Below are 26,797 nucleotides of genomic sequence, written 5' to 3'. Positions count from 1 at the left end.
GGCCGATTTTACGACAGTCGCGCTTTACGGCACCTTTTACGACAGTCGCGCTTTACGGCACGTTTTACGACAGTCGCGCTTTACGGCCGATTTTACGACAGTCGCGCTTTACGGCAGTTTTACGACAGTCGCGCTTTATGGCACCTTTTACGACAGTCGCGCTTTACGGCACCTTTTACGACAGTCGCGCTTTACGGCCGATTTTACGACAGTCGCGCTTTACGGCAGTTTTACGACAGTTTTGCGACAGTCGCGCTTTACGGCACCTTGTACGACAGTCGCGCTTTACGGTAGTTTTACGAAAGTCGCGCTTTACGGCAGTTTTACGACAGTTTTATGACAGTCGCGCTTTACAGCAGCTTTTACGACAGTCGCGCTTTACGACAATTTTACGACAGTTGTGCTTTACAGTAGTTTTACGACAGTCGCGCTTTACGGCAGCTTTACGACAGTTTTACGACAGTCGCGCTTTACGGCACCTTTTGCGACAGTCGCGCTTTATGGCCGATTTTGCGGGAGGTTGTTCTTGCCCATCTTGGGATTTTCCCGGGTTTTTTCTTGCCCGTCTGGGAGTTTTTTCTATGAGTTTTTTGGGTTTTTTGTTGATTTTTTCTTGCCCATCTTGGGGGTTTTTTTTCTGGGATTTTGTCTTGCCTCTCTTGGGGGTTTTTTCTGGGTTTTTTTCTGGATTTTTCTTGCCCATCTTGGGGGTTTTTTTCGGGTTTTTTTCCTCGATTTTTTTTCCTTGGTTTTTTCTGGTTTTTTCTGGGATTGTTCTTGCCCATCTTTGGGGTTTTTTCTGGGTATTTTTCTTGCCCATCTTGAGGTTTTTTTCTGGGTTTTATTTGCCCATCTTGGGAGTTTTTCTGGGATTTTTTTCTGGTTTTTTTTCTTGCCCATCTTGGGTTTTTTTAGGTTTTTTTTCTGGGTTTGCTCTTGCCCACCTAGAGGTTTTTTCCTGGGATTGTTCTGATTTTTTCTTGCCCATCTTGAGGTTTTTTTCCTGGGTTTTTGTGGGGTTTTTTTGTTGCCCATCTAGAGTTTTTTCGGGGTTTTTTCCTGGGTTCTTCTTGCCCATCTTGGGGTTTTTTTGGGTCTTTTCTCGCCTATCTTGGGGTAGTTTTCTGGTTTTTTACCCGACCAGGACCAAGAAAAAAAAAACAGCGGGGGTGGGGGGGGAAGGCAGCTGGGGATTTTTTATTCTAAATTTAACAATGAGTTGCAAAACCTGAAAAGCAAAAGTCATAGACACACGGTTAAATCCAGTCAGCATGTGTTTACACATGCAGAGACGAGCAGACACAGACACAGCCACGTGCTCTCACACACGCTCACACATTCTTTCTACTTAACACGCTCGCTGCGTGAGACGCTGAAGAACATGCTTTGACACATCTTCTGGCTGCCGCTCCTTGACATAAATGGCAGATCCTGGGGAAGTCAGCAGCGTCGGGGACCTGTGAGATGACAGGAAGGGTCAACGAGTGGCTATCTGACAGCTGGGACTTGTCCCCAATCTGGACTGATAGGTTTTCTACCCAAAATCCCATAGAAGACAGTTGAACAGTAAAATTTCTATAACTGTTCTACCTAACTGTGACTACATACCAGGGCAGGGCAGCTCCACCATAAGTGGTACAATGTAAGTACACACAATATAAGCTGATGCATACAGTGCAAGTATACACAGGCGCAAATACGCATAATATAGGGCGACGCGCTTACATACAGTGTAAGTACACACAGTACAAGCCACCATAGGTACATACAATGTGAGTACATACAACATAGGTCAATATAGGTACATACAATACAAGCCAGGACTGGAGATAACTCTCTGGAAGATGAATTCTTGAGCCCTATACCCTTTGAGAAGTTGGAATCTATAGAACTACTGCAGTCACGTGAGAAGTCCAAGAAAATGGAAAAAAGGCACTACCAAAGCTGGTAGTGAGAAGGAAGATGGATGAGAACATCTTGTCCTTGTGAGACATTCCTGTCTCAAAGAGTAAAAATGTAAAGATGCCGGAATAAGGGATATCCGGAAAGGAATGTGAGTAGAACACGGCCTATATGGCACAGAAAAGTGCCAATAAAGCATCGAGACGTAACAAAGGCCTATGACGTGGAAGACAATGGACACACGCTACATACCACAGACACGGACGACATAACATAGACACAGATAACATAACAGAGACAAATGGCAACTGCCTGGAACTTTCCCCTTAGTTACCTGAGATTCCTAGCACAAGATGAGCCAGAGGCTGATGATGCCAAAGCAAAGGAAGCCCTATGACAATAGCATGTGATGATGAAATATAACTCGTTAAAAGAAGTTAGTGCCAAAGCAGTTAAGAGGATGCTCGAGAGGAAAGAAGCAAGCCTAGAGAAGAAAGTAGACTGCCGGGTGACCGTGGCTATAGCTCCAGACCTGAAGGCAAGCTCCTCGGGGTAAAGATCCATGATGATGTCGAGTCGAGGAAGGCTGACGACGCAAAGTTCACGAGAATGTGGAGATGGGTCGGAAATGCCCTGCCTGGCAAAGGCTCTGGTGAGGCCGAGGAGAAACCCTCTCCCTTTACTTCCAGAGAGCCTGTCCCACTACAGACCTCTCCACTAAGCTGACATCAGATTGCCTCCTGTGACAGTAAAGGTTTTTCCCCTTCTCCAAACCACTGGCCCCAAGGCTCAGCTTTTGGAAGAGGAGAGGACAAAATCCATCCTCGGCTGGATGTGGACGTTGAGATGTGCTCCATGTGTGCTTCGGTGCTGCCATTTCCAAGCTTTGGCTACAAGCCTCCTCAGGGGACCTAAGACAAAACAGGACATGTGACTATTGCTCTCAAAAACAGTAATCCCCAGGAGTCCTCCACACCACTGCCCCAGCTCACCTCAAATCTTGATTTGACTCCAGAAGCCGCCCAGAAGACAACTGCAAAGAGAAAAAGTACACTCTTAGCATGCTGCTGCATAACGTTCACATATGAGTCAGCCTGCCTAAACGCCAACTTGCCTGCCTTCCTGGGCATGCCTAGGACAGCACCTGCAAAGAAACAAAGCAGAAAAGCATGCTGAGATACTGTGAAAACACAACATCCCTACCCTGACAAGTATGCCACACCGATACATTAAGCTTGCACCCATCTAGCATGGGTGTGCTCAGCTAGGATAGACTGCAGGTGGAACACCTAAAATAAAAAAAACAAGAGGAGATGCTTGGAGCTGCACCAGAAACTGAGACTTCAGCAATAACAACTGCTTCTGTACCCTACTCAATGCTCACCTTGCCCACTCGGTCTTGACTGCTGCTCTCGCCCTTGCCTTCCTAAAAAGAGAGGCAAAGAACAGTGCTGTAACAGCCACCATTTATGCTTCCTCTACAGCGACAAACAGTGACTGACCTGCTCGGGGAACCTCCTCACCTGGGATGGGGTACTCTGCCCTGGATTTTATCCCTCTGCATCTGAAAGAAAGTTAGGACAAGAGTCAAAGGGCTGCAGGATAACTTAAGGGCTCCAGATATCTTGTGTCCATCTACAAATCCCATCTAGAGTCCACCTACACCTCACAATACAAACTTCAGGTCCCCAGGATTTCCCCTATTGCACTAGGCTATGCGGCAGGGCAGAGCAGCTCCGGCACAAATGTGTGCTGACACCCGTGACACAGGACAGACAGGATGTGACAAACAAAGGGCACAAGACACGGACAGAAATCTCTTGGCAAGGAAAATGGCTACGAGGACAGAGAGAATGCAAAAGGAGATGACCGAGGCGAGACCGATGGTGAGATGATGAGGCTCAGAGAACCCTGGAGGAAGAAGATGCTAAACTGAATGATTTATACCAAAAACAGCAAAGATGGATGCCCAGGAATCCTACAGTCAGAAGCCTGTACCTAACCTCATATTACTACAAGTCCTAATCCACCACAATGGATCCAGGTGGGGCATAGCTGTCCGTACAGCTCAGAACAAGACCTGAAAAGACATCTGACAGGATGCTTCCAAAGAGAGAACTTTTGACTCGGGAGCTCAGACAGGTATCAGAATCGCATCAATGCTCTGGGTGCCAGGCCAAGGAATGCAGAGATCACAGATGCTAAGAATGGTGCCAGGGTTTCTGACAGGCTCCTCAAAGGCCTAAGGTAAAAGACATGACATACACAAACAACACATAATGCAAAATAGACAAGGCACACGAGACACACCGGGACTGCTCCGCCCTGCGCACCTCAGCACTTCATCAAAAGTAAGACTTTGCTTTTATGGGGCCTAAGGGGCCACTTCATGAACACCCCCCACCTCCAAAGCGGACTCAAAAACCTCTCCCAGTAATTACCAAACCAGCACCCTGCTTTCATCCCCTCTGTGGGTCTTAGCGCTCTACTTATCTCTCAGATATCAGGGAGTGCTGCTCCATATCAGGTGCAAAGAACAGCCACCTCGTCAGCAGGGAAGATCCTGCTGGCACCGCGCTGGTGTCTCTCAGACAGCTGTATAAAAGAAAACCAAACATCAGTGCCTGATCTTGGCACCACATCACCCAAAACCCCACCAGTCTGCTACTCACCAGGCTTCTAAGAAGGCCCAGCACCTCCTAACCCTGACCCTCTGCCATGGATGCAATGCATCTGCACCTAAAAGAAAGTTAGAACATATATCAAACACCACCAGGATAACTCACAACATGCAAACAACTTGTCAATCTTGGAATAGCATCTAGAGCCAATGTACACCCAAATTACAAATGTCAACTCCCCAGGCTTGTCCTATTGCAGCAGGCTATGCAGCAGGGCAGAGCAGCTCCGGCACAAATATGAGCAGACACCCGTGACACAGAACGTGACAAAGGGGGACATTAAACACGACACATCATGCTTGTGGTGAGAGCATTGAGGGGAAAAGGCAAAAGGGACCCCAAAGACACACTAGGTAACACGGCACACCGGACAACACGACACAGGCCAGAGCTGTTCTGCACTGCCTGCCTGAAAGCTACCATCAAAAGTAGAGCCTCTCCCTCTCACTGTCCTAAGAGGCCCTTGGGGAAGATTGCCTTTCCCTCTGCTAATTTTTACATCTGCCCCAAGATCTCCCAACCCACCACTCTCCCATCTCCAGGCCGTGGCCCCCAACTTATCTTTTGGATGATGGGTGATGTGGATTCATGTCGCGCCTGAAATGAATCTGCCTCGGAGAGCCCTGTGATGGCCTGTTAGGCTCTCGGTCAGCTACAACAAAGAAAACCAAAAGCAAAGTATGAGCTCAGAGTTATATGGGCCAAATCCCAGCAAGTCAGCTACTTGCCCTCTCCTGAGTGTGCCTGGCTCCTTCAGGCTCCAGCTTCATCCTGATTCCAAGGCTGTGGCCTTCATTAGGAGTGGCACCTGGGTTAGAGAAAGGCAAAGTTGAATGGCATTTCTGTGAGTGCAGTAGATAACCTTATGTGCTGTAAGACATGTGAAAACCTCTGCTAGGCTTTTGAGAATCCTGGGATTGAGGGGGGGGGGGGTCCTCAAATAAACACCCTTTCTCACTGCTGCCTTCAAACCCCCCCCCCTCCGCCCACAAGAATTCCTAACTGTATACCTGCTTACCCTCCCTCTCCCAGTCACAATCCTCAACTCACCTGAAGCCTCAATCTCAAACATCATCCTTGACACTGGGCGGATCCCTCTTGTGACATGATGAATCTGCTGAAAAAAGTGTTGTACTTGACACAACTAGGAACCTCTGGAAGCTGCATTCCTCCTAAAAGAAAATACAAAACAAAACAAGAACAAAACCAGAAATTACAAATGCACTTTACCACCCCTAATCACAAAATCCAAAATCACGAATCTAAATACTCCCTGTATTCCATGCTGTTTACTTCACAGAATCTTCAAAGCCTCTGTGCTTTAGATGCCCAGAAACACCTGCTGGAAACAAGCTGAGATGAGCTGAAAGAGCCTCTTCACTGAAATGAGAGGAGAGCACTTATCCCAGCACATCCCACAGAGGGAATGAGGCCTCTCAGCCAAGGCTGGGGTTCATATATCCCTGATGGTGCCCGCCTCTCGTTCCCATGGCACCCAGGAAAAGGGAGGGGGCAAATCCCACCGGGTATAAAAGCCCTCAGAGCAGCTGCAGCTGTTTGGATCCTCTGACTTGAATGCAAGGGGAGTAAAGGGTTTGTTGTAGAAGAAAACTCTTCAGGAAAATAACAGCGCTTTCTTTTTTGCAGCAACTGCTTGGAGCAAAATGGCAGAAAACTGGTAAGAAATAAAACTTTCTGTTTAGGCAGCATAACTAGATAAATTAGGTAATTTGCTGTTAGCTTACATAATTATTCCTTAGTGGCTACAACGTAGTACTTCCCATGTGCCTAAGCTGGATGGAGAAGAATACTAATGATCTGAATAGTCTAAGTCTCCTTGGGACCTCTAATTCAGGCTATCTACATTATAAAGAAAAATAAGAAAAAAAAAAAAACTCCTCGCTCCTCGGCAGTGTAAGGGGTAAGTACGTGCTAGGCTCACCCTCCTATGAGATACCTGGTCCAAAGGCACAGAAAGAGTTTCTGAGAAATAAATATTTAAATCCTTAAAATGCTAAAAAAGACAGAGCTTCCTTCAAGTGAACCCCTAAAAATGAGAGAACAGGGCAATTACCCCCACTGAAACTGATAAAATGGCAAATGAACTGCTTCTGCCCTTTAATTTAATCTTTAAAAATATTGTAAAAAGAATTTCTCCTCAATTTAAATCACTCCAGCAATTAAAAAAGATGCATTTTTCCCCCAATCAAAACCCTTAACATGGAGTGACAGCTGGAGAGGGTTTGCAGGATGTGCTTGGGACTCACAAAGTAGCCTAACATTGCAGTGGCAGCAGCTTGGGTCTGGGAGGCATCCTGTGTAATGCAGAATTTCCACCATGCAGCAAGCCACTCTGGGCCACAGGCCCCTGAACACCAGTGCCGGCCCCTTCTCCAGTAACAAAACTCAGCAGGTTGGGTTCCTGATTGCAGATTTTAGGAGGTGCTTGGCATTGTCAAAGCAGCTCGAATTGGCACTGGGACCAGCTTGGGTCTGGGAGGCGTGTTTTGCAATGTAGGGGGCCTACATGGACTAATGGGTCCAGGACTCATCACAGCTCCCACTAACAGTTGCTGTGGGAATTTGACAGTTCAGATGTGTCTTTGTCTCTCTCTTCCTCTCTTACTCTGTACTTCCAGTGGCTCAGTTGTCAGCCACCTAAGACATTAACGTCTTACAACTTTTACAGTATGAGGCTTCACAAATACACAGCCTCACATGTGCAGACACTACATGGTTACATATACAGGCCCTGCAGTGCTCAGCGGCGGTCTGCTTAGAGAAATTCTTCCTCACCCGGAGAGAGAGAGGAGATCCCAACACTCCTCTCCAGCAAGAATGACATGGTTTTCCCCTGAAATTTGTCACTTCTCAGACTTTGTCCCTGCAGCCACTCCCCCCACCTCCTTCCGCCTTCCCGGTCAAACGGGCACTCCTCGGAACGCAGTGCTGCCGGAGCTCCATCTCCACTGCGGTGACCGACGGCCTCGTGGACGACGACGCCATACGCACCGGGAAGACCGTGGGCTTCATTCGCCGCCCGGCATGTGGCTGGGACGCGCGATAAGACGGGGCAGGCACTCCCGCCGAGACGAGCACCAAGAGAGCGGCGGGCGGGGGAGCTGGGACGGCATCCGCGCCCCGCCCGCCGCGTGCCCGTCGCTGCGGCAGCGCGCCCCGCCCCCGTCGCTAGGGAAGTGAGGTCACGCAGTATGGTGGCTGGGGGCCGGAGGGGCTGAGGCGCCGGTCGTGTCGGGAATCCGTGTCCATCTTGCTCGGGAGGTGCGGCGACGGGCTTGACTGTCTCGCTAGTGTCGAGCGGCGAGACCAAAGCCGCGATGGCATCCGAAACCGTAGGACTGTGAGGCATCAGAACGAGAGCCAGCAGACCGGGCAGAGCAACAGAACCGGGTCGCGGACGAGCCGAGCTGCCGCCATGGAGCTGAGGGTTGGGAACCGGTACCGGCTGGGCCGGAAGATCGGGAGTGGCTCCTTCGGGGATATCTACCTGGGTAAGGAGGATGGCTCGCTGTAGATTCAGCTGGCCGTTTTGTAGCTGTGTGGAGAACATCGAGGGCCTAGCCAGGTCGGGCAAGTACCTGGGCTAGGGACACAGCAGCAGTAATTTAATATTTCGTTGACATCATGTCCTAATTTGTATGGTGCGGAAATCGGGAATTCTGGTTTACTCGGCTGTCTCTTCTCATTGTTGTCTAGTGACCTTGGGCACCGTTCGAGTCTGTAAAATGGGCATAAGGGTAAAAATCGCTTCATCTCAAAACAAGGAAGGAAAAAAACCCAAAATCGCATAAACCCTGAAAACCCCACAACCCATTCGGAAAAAACCCCATTGCATTCGGAAAAACGTTTCGGAAAGGAAACATAGCACGGTTAAATATCGCTGCAGTGGACTAGGAAAAATTGTTGTCAGAAGGATGTTTCCTTCTCCTGTGAGGCCTAAAAAAATTACACAAGTACAAGTGAATAGATTGCAGTAAAAAAAAAAACTTTAAATCCTGATAGTTTGGCTAATCCTGTTGCTGACCATTACTAATCGTGATCGCTGTGCAATTGTAAAATATAAAGGCTTGGAATTGTCTTTGCCAGTCCATTATTATAGCCCTCTAACATAGCCTACTGCTACTGTTTATGACAAGCACAGGTAGCGGGTGCAAAACATTTTGAAAGCGGATGTTTTTAAAATACTTGCATATTTTGCAAACTCTCAAGCCATGTGAAGTGGATTAAATCCAAAGAAATATGAGCATTACGTCCCGCCTGGTAGACACAAGTGTTCTGCTTTTGAAAATTATGTTAACCTAGAAAAGCAAATCAGGGAAGGGGGAACTTGCAAGGGTTAAGTTTCATTGACTGCATATTTGTGGAAAATAAAAATAATGTCACTTGCTAGCTTATGTGGTACGCTTGCAGTGCATGCAGTATGAGAGGTGGGGGTTGTTTTTCCGTACATCTTGCAGTGCACAGCTGGCATTCCAACGTAATTTGTTACCTAAAGCTGCTTGTTTACAGCAAATGAAATACTGGTTATCCATAAGACAGATCATATGCTTGATGAAAAATACTCATTTCTAACTGAAGGCATGTGATGGTCTAGAGTCAGAGAATGTGATTCTTCCTCTCTACAATGCATGTATAGAAGATTGAAGATGTGACCATAGAAGATTGTGGTAAAGCTAGTGCAAAAATCCTTGTTAGCTTCCACTGGGATTTTGGGGGACAATTAAGACAGCAGTTAAAATCTGAAAAGTCTTAAATGATTTGAGAAATTTAAACTTGACTATTGCTCAGATAAATCAGATTGTATTACAGTATTTATATCAAGTGCCAGGGAAATAAACGTTTGTGTGTGACTTTTATCTCTATGAATACAGCTTACACCAGTGAAGTTGCACAGAAAGTAATAGTTCCCTGTATGCTAGTGTATATATTAATGCTGTACTGAATTCTATGCAATAAATCCTCTGGGTTTTACATTTCTTTTTATTTCTGTATAATTGTCATGAATTTAGTCTCAGGGCTTATTGCAAATGTCATCCCATTTATATGAAGCATGGCTCAGGCATGGAACTAGCCTGGAAGTACATTAATGGAAGATCCTGGTGGCCTTTATTTTTCCAGGGAAAATTACTGTCTTTCAAGAACTGAAGCCTTTTGTAGAGTCCCATTTGCTTTGCCATCCATTATGTGGTAGGACAGATGTTTGAAAACTGTGTTTTTTTGTGAAAACGAAATGTGGTCAGTTTTTTAAAAATTCCATTTACTGCTCCGTTGTTCAGACTGTACAGTAGACACAAGTGTCTTAAAATAATGTCTAAAGTTATTTCAGAAGCCAATATTTATTTTTAAGTAGACGTGCTTTCTGATAGGCCTCAGTGAATTTGTGGATTATTTCAGCGTACATTCCCAGCTCAGTTTTGTGCTTTGAAGATGAAGATTTGACTATTTTTGCCTGTTTCTAGTCCCCAGGTTTTGTCTTAAATGCAGATACAAGGGTGTTGAAGACATGTCAGACTAGAGAGGAACCTCTAGTTAGGCTTTTGAAAGTGGGGATCAGATCAAACTATAGGTGGTGTACTTCACATAATCCTGAACCATGAGGTAAAGCAGAAAAGGGCCAAATTCCTGAAGTAGAGAGACTCGGAGATAATGTCCTAATGTCCATGAAGTGTCACACGTTTCCTTTTGCTATTTCCTTTTTTTCTTATAGCTTGTAAGTTGCTTGGCTGTGACAGTGTGTATTTTCTTGACTGTTTCTATTTAAGAATGTCAGTTTCTCCCTACATATTTTGAAAGTGAACAGGTAAGCCTTTTTTGATTCTTAAAACAAGAATTTAATGAGATTTAAAAGAAAGCTTTTGCGGACTGCACATTCTTTAGTCTAGATAAGCTGCCTTCCAGCCAAGTAAAATGAGGTGTCAGGGTATAGCCGGACTATGTTGAGATCTAGGGAAATTGTAGCCTCTATTTCCAAGACATAAGAGGAGATGATTTGAATTCTTAGTACTTCTTCCATTGGCGGGTCAATTTGCCATGTTCATAAAGATTAATTCTGACCGTTTTTACCACAAACTGGAAGTGGAAAGACATTCCTGAGAAGACACACTTGATTTAGTTTTGTTGTTTATCTGGGGTTTGTTTGTTTGTTTGTTTGTTCCAATGGGATAGCAGCAATTTTGGATTCTCATTATACAATAGTTTTCTCTTGTAATCCTAGTCTGTTGGAGAGTGTCTGTAAAGTTTCAGAAGAATTTTTAGGTAATTGTGGCTGAAAGTACTTAATCACTAAACTACTCCTCAATGGTATGTTTGCCATTGAGGAGTAGTTTGTTGATGCTCATTTTGTTTCGGTCTTGGCAAAGGAAATGCATCTTAAAAATATTTTGACCAATGTTTTAATTCTTCTGGTTTTAGGAACTGATATTGCTGCCGGAGAGGAGGTTGCAATAAAGTTGGAATGTGTGAAAACCAAACATCCTCAGCTCCACATCGAGAGTAAAATCTACAAAATGATGCAGGGTGGAGGCAAGCAAACTATTTTCCTTCTTCAAAGATTTTACTGCTTTTACACCTTTGATCTGTCTGCCACCTGACAGTTAATGTTTGGGATCTCTTTTGAGAAATAAGGAGAAGGTGGGAAAGGCAGCAGGATAGATAAAGAGCAGCATTTTAGTTCTGCAAGGGTTGTAGAGGAGCAGTTCTAAATCCACGGCTATCATGCTTCATGATAACCAGTAAGATCCTCCAAAGTTTCTCATGGTTCCCAAAATATTGAAGTGGGAGGACCTTGTGCAATGTGAAACAAAGTTTCATCTCAGAACAGTGCTTTATTTCTGATTCTCGTGGATCAGTGAAAGATGGTAACCGCTACTTTGGACCATTTCACTTGATTTGCGTATTATGGTAGCACAATTCTAAACTTTTAGCAATCAGGTTAATTTTTGTTGTGCATGTTAGTATTATTTTTGTCTGTGGTACAAATATTTCCTTGCTGGGAGAGTTCAAAGACAAAATGGCTCTGGTAGTGGAGAATTGGAATGCAGCAACTTCTTAGCTACTGTGTGTTGCTTTGCTACAGTAACTTGCTCATATATTTTGGAATTCTGGAAATGTAACATTCCTATGCAGTTCTGGGACATAAACCCGGTGTAGTTCAGTTTTGTGTTTGTTTTATAGTCTCTTGAATTCTTCCCAAATGAGGATGTGCTTTGCATGAAGAGTACATTCCATGCTGTATCTCAAGTACATGCCAAGTAGGGTAATAAGACCTCTAGAAATTGATAATAGTATGTATTTGCATTTAGTTACTTTTTAATTCCCTCATCATTCGGTTGCCACCTGTATGTAACCGAAATAGCCTTCATAGAATATCATGCTTCCTGTAAATTCAGCGAATTACGGCATTTCACACCAAAATGCATGGAATTAACTCTGAGTAAGGCATTTGAAAATCTGAATAAGGCTACCTATGTGGTGATTTATTTCAAAATATTTGAGCATTTCTATTTTTTTTTTTTTTTTTTTTTGTGAAATAAGGTTCCTGACTTCCTCCATAAATTTGGGCTAATTATCATACTGTAAAACTGAATGAATAATGCATCTCATGAACAATGCTGCTTTGGTAGAGATTCACCAAACAGCAAATACCATGAAACTGAAGGAAAGACAAGAATATGAAGGAAGGGCAGAAATTCATTGCAAATTTTGATGGAGGACACAGATATTTCATGGTGATTTTGTAGGCTTTAAAACTAAGTTAATTTCTAAGGCTTTCCTCGTAGTGGGTGGTCAGGGTTTTATTTTCAAACTCCTGATTTGTGCCTTATTGCATCCTAGAGACTACGTGAATATTACTCTTGGTAAAATGCTTAGGGTTCAAATCCAACAAAGATGCTCAATACTTTAAAGTTACAAGATAAGCATGAAGACTAGAAGGTTTCTGGGGAAAAGAAAAAAGGCTCTTTTTAGACCTCTGTTGCTAGAATTTTGTATAGATTCTGCTAGAAGTTGTCCCACATTTAATTTGGAATGTCTGAACATAAAATATTAAGCTTTGCTGTAAATGGAAACATTCATGGGAATGACACTCAGAATTAATATTAAGAGCCTTGAAGATTTGTGTGCATCAATTATATAAATCAAAATGTTATACTGAATAAATTATTTATTTTTTCCTAGTGGGTATTCCCACAATTAAGTGGTGTGGAGCTGAAGGGGACTACAATGTTATGGTGATGGAGTTGTTGGGACCGAGTCTTGAAGATCTCTTCAATTTTTGTTCAAGGAAATTTAGTCTCAAGACAGTCCTATTACTTGCTGACCAAATGGTAGGTAATGACTTTGTTACCTTGGTAGTCAAATATGTTGGGATATAGAATTTTTTTTATCATATTCATTTTATTTCTAAAATTTAGAGCTGAATAGGCTGTATTAATAGAGAAAAAATCAAAAGTAGCTCTGTTTTTGTAAATCCAAACTATCCCATGAAAAGTGATTAGCCGTTCTTCTTTAAAAACTGAAACTGCACTGTTTGCAAACCGGGTGTTGCACTGTTCAAAGACTAAGAAATTTCCCCTAGAAAGTTTTTGGAAACAGATTGTCCTGGTTTTGTAAAATACACACGGGCAAAGAGCTGGAAAGGTTTGTCTGTTGTCTTCTAAATTGTTCTTTTTAATTCCCTTATATTTTACAATAGAAAGGGGAGTTGCCTCTTTCATTATTTAGACACCATTTCTAGTGTTTTTGTCAGAAAAAGATGTGTGCTTAGTCTCTTGACAATGATTTTTTTTTTTTGTGGTTCTGTATTTAGATTAGTCGAATTGAATATATTCACTCTAAGAACTTCATCCACCGAGATGTGAAGCCAGATAACTTCTTAATGGGCCTGGGGAAGAAAGGCAATCTTGTCTACATAATAGACTTTGGACTAGCAAAAAAGTATCGAGATGCTCGAACTCATCAACATATTCCATATCGTGAAAATAAAAACTTAACGGGAACTGCCCGTTATGCATCCATCAACACTCATCTTGGAATTGGTGAGCTGGGGAAGGCAATAAATAGAAACTTCAAGAGTGTCGGTGCATGTAATCTTAGTTCAAGTCGATGTTGCTTTGGGGAGGCATAGGAGACAGTCCCTATTTTTGACACTAAGACTACAACGTGCATGGCCTTGTATATCTTTATTAAGTGGGATTCAGTCTATATTAGTCTGTTCAGTCTGAGTTTGTAATGCTTGGGATGTAGCAATTTTTTAATAACTGTAAGGATAAAAGGCTCTTTTCTTTTACTGAATGAGTTTGTCATGGGCATAGTAACACTCAATTGTCTCTTGTTTTGGAAGGGTTTTTATAACAATCTTGTTGCACAGACTTTTGTTTTGCCAGTAGAAAATGAAACCTAATGAGTTCACTTTTTTATGCTGTTGTAGAGCAATCTCGCAGAGATGACTTGGAGTCCTTGGGCTATGTACTGATGTATTTTAACCTGGGCTCCCTCCCCTGGCAGGGACTGAAAGCAGCAACAAAGAGGCAGAAATACGAACGTATCAGTGAAAAGAAAATGTCTACACCCATTGAGGTTTTGTGTAAAGGATATCCTTGTAAGTTACTCTTCTGTGACACTAGGACTATGTGTTCATTTTTTAGTGGTACATCTCCTTTCCTTATGTTAAATTCTGCTACTCTTTTTCACCATCTGTCTCTCTCCTTCTCCTCTTCCCCTTACTTATCTCCCCATGATTTTACCACACGTGTGGTAAAAATACTATGCTGAAGACAGATCTTTTGTGTTCATAGAGCATTTCTAGGGATCCCTTGTCTCAACTGTTAAGTGCCCTCAAGAGGAAGGGTAGCATGGTACCCTGTTTTGTGCTGTAATTTTTGTGTGCCTGTTGGCTGGATAATTGGCAACAGACAAATAGCATTTTAACAAACTGCCTTTGTCTGTGCGGGTACTGTTTCTTGGATGAATTGGATTGTGTAGTCAGATGCATCTCTTATCTACTGCAGTTGTTTTGCTTGGGAATTATCATCTCAGGTTCATCTGGTTTCGCCTGCTGATGGATTAGAATTTGTGAGAAGCATAAGAAACACTGCTGTATCCTAGCATCATGCCTCGGAGCAGTTCTGTTCCTCAGTTTTTTACACCTCAACAACAATAAGCCATTTTTGAGTATTGTAAAATGATACTTCAGTTTGTTTTAAAACATAGTTACACTGGCTGTCATCAGAGACTATTTTAATTTCACAAAGAGTTCTGTCTCTTCACCCTCTTGTTACAATGACAAGAACTATAGTTTTTGTTTGGGTTGTGTGAAAATGCATCATTATGTGTTTCAAGTGTTGCTTCGTGCATGTTCCTTTACATTCATGAATTACATATTTTCTCTGGGGTTTACAGGCAGGGAAGACTAATCAGATTCTCTTGTGCCGTTAGTTAGAATTTCTTTCTTAATATAAATTATTCTGTTATTTCATTTGGGAAAATCTAAAGTCAAAAGCTATTATTTTGATACTGCTGCTTTTCTCTGGTGCACTGAATTCACTACAGTATTCTTTTTTTTTCCTTTGTAATATTTTGCTTGCCCTTTAAAAAAAGTGTTCAGACTATTGTAAATTAAAAATGTGGTGTTACTTACCTGGGAGACAAAGTTTTTGTGTGTTTTGTGACACAGCAGACATGAATCTCTTGTGTGTCTTAACAAAGAAATGCTGTTCCATGTCCCACAATAAATTGTGTTCAATATGTTCCAAGCAAAGTTTTGAAACTTTTCTCCCCCACCCGCCAGCTGCTGGTTAAAGAACTGTGTTATTGGGTTCTCTGTGCTGTCGAAAAAGTGAGATCTTTGCCCGCTCTGTGATAGAAAAATAATTTCTTTTTCAGAATTGACATGACAGTGTTTCCTTTAGTGAATTGCTAGTACTAAATCATTATTCTTTTTCTTATGTTAAGAAGATTCCCTGCTTTTCAAGTTTGGAGTGGTTTGGGTGTTTTTGACACAGAATTACAAAAAGCCAGTGTGAAGCTCTAGATAAAAAACAGGTTTCCTTTAATTACAGCTGAATTTGCCACATACTTGAATTTCTGCCGTTCTTTGCGTTTTGATGACAAGCCGGACTATTCCTATTTAAGGCAATTATTCAGAAACCTTTTTCATCGGCAAGGATTCTCATATGACTATGTATTTGACTGGAACATGCTGAAATTTGTGAGTAGCTCACACAGCTTTCTAAAACTTGGAATTTTTAATTGTTCTGGATGGGTTCTGTTACTGCATTGTTAGTTTTGAGTACCTTAACTGATACTGTAAGATTGTCTTCCATATTTCCTCTTGGCAACTCTACTGTATAGACAGAAAGACCAGGAAATGAGGAGAAAGGCAGGAGATACAGGATCCATGCTATAAGGCTTGGATGACAACTGAATTGCAGTTTCAAAGCTGTTAATGTGGACAGCTTCTTAGATCTTTTAGGGCAGTCACCAGGCTAGGTTGTGGAATTACTACTTTCTCCCACTTTGATCTTTATCAAAAGTCATTTGCAACATTTGAGGAGGTGTCCAGCTGCCGTAACAGTACACGTGTACATTAACATTTTGAAGACTGTCCGAGCAGCTGTATGAACACAACTTACGGCAGTTCTCAAGAAATTTTACCAAAGCAGCTGGTGCCTTCTCAAACTTCAGTTCACACATTGTCCAGTACTTCTTTTTCAGTACTTTTATAAACATACAGTTGTAAAGAGTAATCCCCAAAGTTGTTCACTACTCTTGGCCCATAGGGTGCAAGCAGAGCAGCTGAAGATGCTGAACGTGAAAGACGGGAACGAGAGGAAAGATTAAGACATACACGAAATCCAGCTGTACGTGGATTACCCTCCACTGCTTCTGGCAGGATAAGAGGAACGCAAGATGTAGCTCCTCCTACTCCCCTTACCCCAACTTCACATGCTGGTGAGTAAGCAAGTAGCTGGGTAAGTGCTTTCTTGTAGACTACTCTAATTGGCAGTTTGTGTCTGGGCAGAGTTTGGCCTTTTGGTTTGGTTTTTTCTGCCTTGATTTTTAGTAGATTGAAGATATTTACATATGCTGCTTGCCTGGCAGTTGATACTTGTATTTCTATGAAATGGCGAACAGCCTTGATTCCTCGTTTGGTTATGTGGAATTTTTGTGTGCAAACAGCAAGAGTGTAATTTTTACAGTGACTGTTAACATGCCATTTCTCATTATGAGAATCTAATACTGTTTTTCTCACAGCCAACACCTCTCCTCGGCCAGTATCCGGTATGGAACGAGAAAGGAAAGTGAGTATGAGATTGCATCGTGGTGCCCCAGTCAATATCTCCTCGTCTGATTTAACAGGCCGACAAGATACCTCTCGCATGTCAACTTCGCAGGTAAAAAAAAAATAAATCTGTGTATTGGAAAAAATGAGGGTGATTTGATAAAGTTAATTTGCCAAAAGAACTTACCAGGTAATTGATGTAATTTCATACTGATTTTGCAGGTGATGTTCATTCATGTAAATGCTCAACATTTAGCCTGAATGATGTGGGCATAAAGAAATTTTTATTTTTATTTTTACCTTTACAGCAATGAGAGGATGCAAAATTGTAGAGGTGCAGCATTTTAACCTGCTGTTAAGGGATGTAGCTCCTTGACTCATAGAGTTTCTTATACCTGTTATAAGTGAGGAAGCAGAGTAAGAGACAATAGCGAATCTTGTTTCTGGATCAGCAGAGCACACAATATTGGTACAGAAAAGGCAAGAAGCATTTGGTGAAGAATAGAAGGTGCAATAGTGAAGAAACAGCATAGTGAATTAAGAGCACTGCACTACAACACTACGGTTGTAGTGCAGTGCTCTTAATTCAGAGCCCATAAGAGGCCACATACATGGATGCTGGATATGTTGCAGAAGGCTCATTTCAAGAGAATGGCAGGAGGATAAATAATAATGATTCATAGTTGCACTGAAATCATCCTTGCTGCTCACAGTGACTTAGCAAAGAAATTCTAAGAATGTTTCTTTTTAGGGCTAACAGTGTTAAATGTGTTTCTATCCTTCCTCAGCATATTGACAGTCTTGTCCCAAACAGTGTGTGCCTTGGCTTTGTACAATTTACTTTCAGTCTTACTTACAAAATGGAAATCAGCCAATCTGTAGACATTCTGCAACATTTCTGGGAAAGCAGTATGTTAGGAGGACTATTGCAGTGACCTAGGGGTTTTTCCATCATGCCTCACTACTGTGCAGGAGCTCCAAGTGCATAATTTTTGCCAGGGACTTGTTCCTTGTTGACAGAGCACATTGACAAAAAATTAACTTGCTTCCTTTTAGCTTCATCATTTAATTGGCAGAGTTAATTACTTTTGGATAGTACAGGTTCTTACGTATGAAATCTTACTGCTTGAAAGAACAGTTTTTTAGATGGAGGCTGGGTGGATATGGATATTCAGGCTGTACATCCTGATCTAATGAAGACTGAGAGTGAAGTGGGTTGGAGAAACAATTCCATTGTGATAAAAGCCAAGTGGCATTTGGGGTGGCGGGGAGTTTAAGCTGAATGATTTGTTTCACCATGTAGCTGCACAGATACTTGTGCTTGCACAAGGGGTGAACAGGAACAGAAATGACTGGGCAAGAATAGAGTGTAGGTGAGGTTTTCTGTACTGGCTTTGGTACAAGTTTCACCATCTTGTACTGTTCACTGAAGTGCTATTCTTGCCACCAGAAATTCTCACGTTTAAATATTTTTAATTAGTTTGAAAACAAAGGGGAGAATTGTGCATAGTTATGGATCTTGTAAATTTCATAAATACCTGGTAGAAGAATGTAAAGAAGGTGCAACCAGACTGTTTGCAGCAATATCCAGTGAATGGACTATGGAGAGTGGGCACAAATTGAAATACAGGAAATTCCGTTTAAACGTACAGAGAAACTTTCTTTTACTATGAAGGTGGGCAAGGAATGTAACAGGTTGCCCAAAGAAGTTGTGGAGTCTCCCTTTTCCAAATTGCTTGGAGCCCAACTGGACATTGTCCTGAGTGTCTTGCTCTAGTTGACTGTGCTTTGGGCAGTGGGATTGGGCTACATGATTTCCAGGAGTCCTTTTTGACCTTGAATATTATGTGAGGCTGTGATGCAGACTTCTCCCTGAACATTTACTTTAATATAAAGATGGTTTTGTGGCAAAATGTATATGCCAGATCTTTGGCATTCTGAGCAAATCTCTGATGCTTTGTCTCTGTTAACAGTCACATAAATGAGTTATAGCAGTAACAGACAGAAATGTAGCAATGCCCCTTGATTGTTTTAGGTGCAAGTACATCTTTAATGTTTTTGCTACGTTTGTGACATGTCACTCATTGTGCAGGTGACACTATTGTAAACATTTCAAAATACAAGTAATACAGTTGGTCTTGTACATCCATTTTGGTTCTGCCTGGCCTGTAGAATGTGAACATTGTGAGAGCAGTGAGCAGTTTTCTGAGTGGTCTTTGGGCTGTTTTCTGAGTGGTCTTTAAACATCCAGATGTGTAATTTGTGATATGGGCCCATAGTACCATCTGGCTTAATGGCACATTCCATATTTGCTCTTTTTCACACTCTGCTCCAAGTACAGGTCTGCTTGGTTGACTTCTTTACAGTCTCAAAAGCGGCCTAGTCAGTATCTTCTCTTGAGTTTGTTAGAACTAATAATTCATTGACTGCTGTATTCATTTAGTTCTTAAGACAGTGAACCACTGCTGGTATCTACTCATGGTGAACAAATAACGGTGTGTAACTAGTATAATTTGAACAGATTCCCATGGGCCTGTTGCAATTGGAGGGAAAGAGAGATTTGCAGGGGAAATGAGTTGGATTGGAAGGGACCTTAAAGATCACCTCATTCCAACCCCCCTGCCATGGGCAGAGAACCTTCCAGTAGGCCAGGTTACTCAGAATCCCATTCAGCCTGGCCTTGAACATTTCCTGAGATGGGGAGTCCACAACCTATCTAGGCAACCTGGTCTAATGCCTCACTGCCCTTATAGTAAAGAATTTCTTCCTAATAAATAAATCTACCCTCCTTCAGATTAAGGCCGTTCACCCTTGTTTTGCCACTATGTGCACTTTTACCTGCCATGAGAATAGCCCCTCTTCAGCCTTCTTGCAAGCCCCCTTTGGGTACTGCAAGGCTACTCTCAGTTCTCCCCAAAGTCTTCATCTTCTCTTCTCCAGACTAAACAGCGCCAACTCTCTCCGCCTGTCTTCGTAGGAGAGGTGCTCCAGCACTGTTGTCAACTTGTGGCTCTTCTCTGGACTCATTCTAACATTGTCAGCTTTGTTCTTGTGTTGGGGGCCCCAGAACTGGACACAGTACTCCACGTGGGTCTCACAAGAGCAGGATAGAGGGTAAAAATCCCCTCTCTCAAGTTGCTGGTCACTTTTCTTTTGATGCAGCCCAGGATATGGTTGGCTTTCTGGGCTGCAGGTGCACATTGCTGAGTCATGTTGAGCTTCTAATCCATGAACACACCCAAGTCTTTCTCCCCAGAGCTAATTACGATCCATCCATTCTTCACTCAGCCTGTACTTATGCTTGAGGCTGACCTGATCCACATGCTGGACCTTGCAGTTGACCTTGTTGAACTGCATGCAGCTCCCAAAGACCCACTTCTCAAGCTTGTTAAGGTCTCTTTGGATGGCATCCTTTTCCCTACAGCCGGTTGACTGCACCACACAGCTTGTTGTTGTCAGCAGATTTGCTGAGGGTACACACTTGTTTCCACTGTCCATGTTGCTGACAAAGATTTTGAACAGCGCTGGTCCCAATACTGAGGGACAAACACCACTCATTGCTGTTTTCCACTTGGACATCGAACTCACTGACCACAATTCTTTGAGTGCAACCATCCGGCCAGTTCCTTATCCACCAAGTGATCCGTGCGTCAAATCTGTGTCTCTGCAGTTTAGAGACAGGGATATCATGCAACACAGCATCCAGTGCTTTGCACAAGTTCGGGTGGGTGATACATGTGGCTCTTCTCTCATCCACCACTGCTTAGCCACACTGTAAAAGGTCCCCAGATTTGTTGGACTCAATTCAGCTTTTGTGAAGCTATGTTGTCTAACACCAATCACCTCCTTATTTTCCATGTGCTTTAGCATAGTTTCCAAGAAGATCTGTTACATGACTTTGCCAGGCACTGAGGTGTGACATATTTCCCTTTATAAAACTGGGGGTTATGGTTTCCCCTTTCCAGTCAGAGGGAGCTACACTGGACTGCCATGACATCTCAAATATGATGGATAGTGGTGTAGCCATTTACTCGGCCCGATCTCTCAGAACCCGTGGACAGACATGTGTCATCAGGTCCCACAGACTTGTGCACTTTCAGGTTCTTTAAAGAGTCCCAAAGCCAGTCATCTTCTGCAGTGGATGGTTTTCATTTTCCCAATCCCTGCCTTCATCTTCTGCAACTTGAGTGGTGTGGCTGAAACACTTTATTTAGACTATAGCTTATAACACTACTGCTTGAGCTTGCTCGAGAAAATTCACTTTTCATTTTCCCAGTTGTCACTCTCTTGCAGGCAGGATGGTGCAAGTTGTAGGCGTTGATAGCTTATGCTCTTTACAGTTTTCATAATACTAAAGTAGCTCTTCTGTAGTCAGAATTTATCCTTTGATGTTAGCCAGGTCAATAGTTATAGCCATGAGTTTTCCATTATCTGTATACCTTGTTCTTAGGAAAACCTCAAGTATTTGAGACATTAGTTTTGTTATTTCATTTACTTTATGCTTTGGTTTGGTAAGGCAACAGTGCATCTGCAATCTCCACCTCTGTTTATCTAAAGGACAGGTTGCTGCTTGTTAAATTCTGGACAATGAAATGTACAGATGTTACTCAGACAAGGAAAGCTACTGGCCTCTAAGTAGAGTTCTTAAAGATGACAATTCCACGTGTTTATCTTTCTTTTTTCCAAACTGAATTCTGATCAAATAAGACTGAAACTGAAAAACTAAGGCTGTGAATGCAAATAATAGGAACCAGAGTTCTCTTAGGAAAAGGAGGCATTCTCAGAGAAATTTGATAATAGGAACTGCAGTTCTATTATGAAAACTAGGCATTCTCAGAGAAATTTAATGCTCATGGAAAAATGGTAATTGCTAAGCATAGCAAAATAGATGTCATTCCCGGCATCCAAGATAGCGTCTGCATAGCACCTAAGTCATTCTTCTCAGAAAAGACATGCAGTTTCTAACACTAAGTAACAAGCATTTATTGAAGTACTGCTGTGTCTTATGAAGTGGTTCGTGAAACTTAAATGTTTCTAATGAAATTATGTAAATTCTATGGCACATGTTATTCAGTACTTTTCTGGATTATATGAAGTGAATGCAACAGCAGAAAACCTGCAAGTTGTGAGTTCACAATGATAAACATCAGTGGGAGCTGAGCAGTCAAGCGCAGTCCATTCAAATGTGTGTTCCTGAAGTACTCCAAATTCTGGTTAGGATGAAGAAGTGGAGGCTGTTTTCCTCTAAGGGGGAGCTGTATCTGTGGTAAGTAATGACTGAGGAGGCAGATGTAATGTTGGAGAAGTTAGTGTGGTTTCCGTAATGAAAAGGCACAGTTTCCTCCTATGTATGATACAGTAATGAACAGAAGTGGACATGTTATTTTGTGTCATTAGTGAGATGGATTGGGAGAACAGATTGTACAGTGTAAGAGTTTCAAATCTACTTCCTTCAGTTTGTACTAAAAGCTAAGAAAATGTCATGAGTGAGTTGGTGTGGTGTTTGAGACAAAATGATTTTAACAGGAATTAATGTTTAAGGAGAAAATATGTGAAGAACCTAACACATAAAATTAAAACCACTCACAAGTAAAGAAAGGCAAAATAGAGGTCTAAGTGAAAGTAGTTACCTACTGAAACAACTTCTAAAATAAGTAGATCATCTCTCCTCTCTGCCTTTGCATCGAGACTCGATTCAGTTCTAAGTGTTGTGTTCAAGTTTAAAGCAAACCTAAATTTCAGCTCTGTGTGCAGTGTGTTAGACAGAAAGTCATACCAACTGTTAAAAGATCCATCTGCTCCTGAACACTCTGAGTTGTTCCCTAAGTCTCCTTTACACAAAGTTTTTAAGTCTCCTTTACACAAAGTTTTTAAACATTAAGGGGTGTAATAAAGGAGGTAGTAAATAAGGTAATGAGTATTCTAGTAAAAACTACTTTGAATCAGTTCTGCTGGTCCACATGCACAGACTGAATCCTGAAAGCATGATCATCTCAAGAGTCTAGTTGTGGGTGAGTAGTCTTCATTTCCTTCAACGAAAGGTTCAGTCTGACTGCTCGTGGTTACACAGTAAGTTGTTTAATATTTTTTTTCTTGAATGTAACATGTTCAGCACCCAACAGTCAAAGCTGTGGCAAATTCCAATTGGTAATAGAGGTATTCTCTGTAGTTGAAAGGAAAGATTGAAGTTCTGCACAAAGAAATATTTGATTATGGCTCTTTGATGGAAGAAAGTTTTAAAAGACTATAGCCAACACTGGCATTGAATAACTTCAGTGTTGTGCCATACTTCAAGTGCTTCTTCATTTTTCATTTCTGTATCCACAAATCTTTCTCCACCCATCTTAATAGGCATCATACTCTGCATTGTTCTTCTGACGCTGTCAGCTTCCTTTGAGGATTAATGATTTGTTTCTTTTACGCGCCTCTTAATATGATGGAAATGTCTTATAGAAGTCTGAAATCAGAGCTTCTCAAAAGATAGAGTTGCTACTACAAGTTCAGGTTGGATTTTTATTAAGACATCTTTATATATTGGGGCAGTGGAACTGTTAAAAATTACTGTCTTTTCCCCTACCTCAGAATAGCATTCCTTTCGAACACCATGGCAAGTAGCTGCTCGTCTCCTTTCGTTGGAAGGCAGCACTGGGTGAGTGCTTCTCATTAGACACCAAAACATTGTATGGGATGGGGAGAAAACTCTTTGGAAACATCCGACTTTGCTTCTTCTACTCATGTGATCTCATATTGTATCTGTGCCTTCTGGTCAGATGCTTGATGAAGCACTGATTTTTCTCTAACTTAAAAGCAAACGTCTTTCCAAAAGCTGAGTTACTACTGCTGTTCCACTTGGACTTATAAGCAGAGTTGACAATAATGTGACTTAAAAAGGTCCCTAAAATTGTTCAAGTATCAACAATAAAGTAAAATAACCAAGTCAAAATTTTAGCTGTATGAGAATTACGTGTCTTTCCAAGGATATTGATGCAGCAGTATGTCATCCATTAAAAAACAGATCTGCTTCAGAATCATAAAAGCAAAATACCTGTATGAAGACTCAATTGACAATATTGCTCTGACGAGGCTCTGTCTTGTCTTTTCATTAATGGAATGTTCTACTACAGCCATGTCCATTTTTCACTGTTTTATATTCTTCTCCATGCCTTATGAACTCTCATTTTAAAAATACTCAGATCTGTTCAGATCTATATTTAAAACAAACATTCACATACTAACAGGAATAGTTGACCATGAGCATCTCAGAGGTAGGCAGACTTGAATTTAGGTATTACCAAGTCCTTTCCACTGTTCAGTGCAGTAGAAGTCTCTGCCTTTCTGTGTGCAGCTTTTGGCTTTTTAGTCTGTTCTGCTTTTGGCAATAATAGGTTTCATATGAGAAATAACAGCTTTCAGTTGGAATCTGAACCTTAGTGGCTGAGGGATACTTTTCTTAAGTATTTCAAAAGCTTCTTTGATTTGCTATATATTAAAAAAAAGCTGTGAGATTTTTCTGTTCCTTAATAAATTCTGTTGTGTAACTCTTGTCTGCTGTCTCACTTTCTCTATAAAGCTTAAGCTTGCATTAATCCTGTATCTCTAGTTGGTGAAGAGTCCTGCTATTTCTCTTCTGTTTTCTCCTTCTGCTTTGTGTGCTTGGCTGACTCTGCACAACCTGCTTCTCGAACAGTGTATAGCATTAAAAAGATCCAACTGTAAATGACAGCTTAACACTTTAAAGACCAGTTATCAGATCTTAGTAAACAAATAGATGTTACAAAAAATGCAGAAAAGTAAACCTAGAGCTTTGCATTGAAAAGCCTGTATGCAGGAAACATGCACATTCTGGTCTGGTCTGGTATGTGGCTGCATTGGTTGGCCTGTACTGTATGCCTTAGTATTTGTAGTTGTTCACAACTGAAACAAATACTGAATACCGATCCAGCTACTTAGATGTTTCTCGCTTCTTAAATTGCAGAGATGTATGGTTTTTCACTTTCACGGTGAAAGTGGTAAGAAATAATGCTACGCTTGCTTCAGTAGGTCATGCTATGGAAATACAAGAGGTATCTTTTAACACAGTGTCCCATGGACAGAGAAAAGCTATTGAAAATAATGAATTTCTTTTTTACCTTCTTAATATTTTTTTTAATTAATTATCCATTGAGTCTATTACTGTGCGTTGATAGTGTTTTGATCTGGTTGGTTCGTTCTTCTGCACATGTTTATGCTCTAATTTTCTTCAAAACATCCCCTCTGACTGGAAAGGTGAATTTTCCGTGTTAACTTCTAATAAAAGAGGAAGATTGTAGGGAACTTTGTGTAGCTATAGGTGGATGTGAAACATAATATTGCTCACTGAATTTTAAATTCACACACTTATATTTTGGCAGTTGATAGTTTAGAAGTACATTGCGAGACACTTGTATGTTAACTGGAAGGATGTGTGCTGATGTTGTCTTGTTTTTTGGCTTTGGTAGATTCCTGCTCGGGTTACTACCAGTGTTCTCCAGTCTGCTGTGCACCGGTGAAAATTATTTTGCCATGGAGGGCAGATAATGCATGGCTGATCTCCCATGTTGCCAGTGGCTTTACTAGCAAATATACCCTAAACTAGAGCGGAAATTGGAGTTCTCCATGTGACCTAAAAAGCTCTTGGAGGAACATGCAGAGACTCCAGCAGCTGCCATTACAGGACGCTTTTCCCAGAAACCCAATGACCTTAAGAGAACCCTGTGGTAACAGGGCTGGAAAAGAAAGATGGTTTACAGAGTTCACCGCCTGTTACTGGATGGCCATTTCAGTTTTCCCTCCACAGGCGGCAGACTTTACTCCCTTTTTATTATTCTACTGTAACTATAAATCTTTTACTTGGTTTAAGAAAGTTTTTTGTATCATTTTGCTAAAATTATTGGCTTACTTCTCTGTAAAGAACTCTTGCTTTTGTCTGATTTAAAAATGTAGAGTATAAACAAACCTGAACTAAAGATAATGACTTGAAATTTCTTGTTTAAAAGATTAGTCTGCCAGGGAACATGTAAATGAATCAAAACCATCTGCTGTTATTTAAATTGTTTACTTTCACGTATTGTCCCATTCTGAGTCGGTTTTTTCATGAAGATTTTAAAACTGTTAGAGGTTTATGTTACTGTTTGCTGTCTTCATTCACACTGGACATTTAACTTTCTGTGTAGCACAAATGAATTTTTAAATACTCATTGTGTTTCATAGAAGAGGATAACAAAATACCCTGCAGGAGAGTCTTAAGTATAGTAGAGATTGTAATGATGAATTTCTTTTTTTGTAAAGAACATTAAGAACAAAGTAAAAGACTGACACTTGAGGGATTTAGAATTAGAAAGCTTGTTCTGTCTCTCTGCTTAGTTTGGGTGAATGGATACTTTCAAACATTGTTTTTACTCAGAAAATTTTGTTTCTTCTCCGCTGAGGCTGATTAGCTTGGAGACTGTTACAAGTGCAAAATAGACATTGCTGCTGAATCTTCAGAGAATTTGCATGTTTCATTCAGAATCCACATGTTTATAAATACATTGATTTAGGCCTTCTGTTACATGCCAAGACTCAAAAAAGGAATTCTTATACAAAAAAAAAAAACCCTAAATAACACCCCACAAACATAATAACCTATTCTTGCCATAAAATCCTGAGAATTTTTACAATTCAGATGCATATCATATTTAATTCTTAAGTATATTTAACCTGAGAATGCCCAGAGTAATTATCTAGGCATGAATGACTCAACATGCTCAGGTTGTTGCAGGTATTGTTGGCTCCTGTTGGTTATGAAATATGGGAAATTCTTCATACTGTCTGTTACTGTAAATGGTCTTGTAAAAGTACGTGTTCTGTCCTTATGGTACTTGGAACAGTACCAGAACTCTTTATGACTGAAATT

The 26,797-nt window shown here is 41.5% G+C and overlaps 1 protein-coding gene and 1 long non-coding RNA gene across 11 annotated transcripts; one reads left to right on the top strand and one right to left on the bottom strand.

The window, feature by feature from the left end:
* Positions 1–993: 993 nt before the first annotated feature.
* Positions 994–7,770, bottom strand: LOC106629949 (uncharacterized). Of its 9 annotated transcripts, XR_012583280.1 has the most exons (11): positions 7,487–7,767; positions 5,634–5,755; positions 5,312–5,391; positions 4,575–5,235; positions 3,426–4,497; positions 3,287–3,328; positions 3,017–3,046; positions 2,895–2,935; positions 2,613–2,813; positions 2,435–2,539; positions 994–1,457 (listed from the first exon to the last, which is right to left on the bottom strand). It is a non-coding gene; the product is annotated as an uncharacterized LOC106629949 (long non-coding RNA). The 9 variants fall into 9 exon arrangements; XR_012583281.1 differs by having other exon boundaries at positions 994–2,813; positions 3,426–3,466; positions 4,344–4,497; positions 7,487–7,770; XR_012583277.1 differs by having other exon boundaries at positions 2,237–2,813.
* CSNK1D (casein kinase 1 delta) lies at positions 7,756–26,561 on the top strand. Of its 2 annotated transcripts, XM_005495668.3 has the most exons (10): positions 7,756–8,095; positions 11,016–11,126; positions 12,780–12,928; positions 13,411–13,639; positions 14,032–14,202; positions 15,662–15,810; positions 16,382–16,553; positions 16,857–16,996; positions 23,467–23,533; positions 25,362–26,561. In XM_005495668.3, exons 1-9 carry the CDS (start codon positions 8,020–8,022, stop codon positions 23,497–23,499), a joined length of 1,230 nt encoding a protein of 409 aa, XP_005495725.1. In that variant the 5' UTR covers positions 7,756–8,019; the 3' UTR covers positions 23,500–23,533; positions 25,362–26,561. The 2 variants fall into 2 exon arrangements, with proteins under 2 accessions (XP_005495725.1, XP_005495724.1); XM_005495667.3 differs by lacking the exon at positions 23,467–23,533.
* The last annotated feature ends 236 nt before the right edge of the window (positions 26,562–26,797 follow it).

This window comes from Zonotrichia albicollis, chromosome 19 (assembly GCF_047830755.1).
Source record: "Zonotrichia albicollis isolate bZonAlb1 chromosome 19, bZonAlb1.hap1, whole genome shotgun sequence".
In the NCBI taxonomy this organism is placed as follows: domain Eukaryota; kingdom Metazoa; phylum Chordata; class Aves; order Passeriformes; family Passerellidae; genus Zonotrichia; species Zonotrichia albicollis.
The sequence above is the reverse complement of the archived record's forward strand: the minus strand, read 5'-3'. Positions and strand labels throughout refer to the sequence as shown.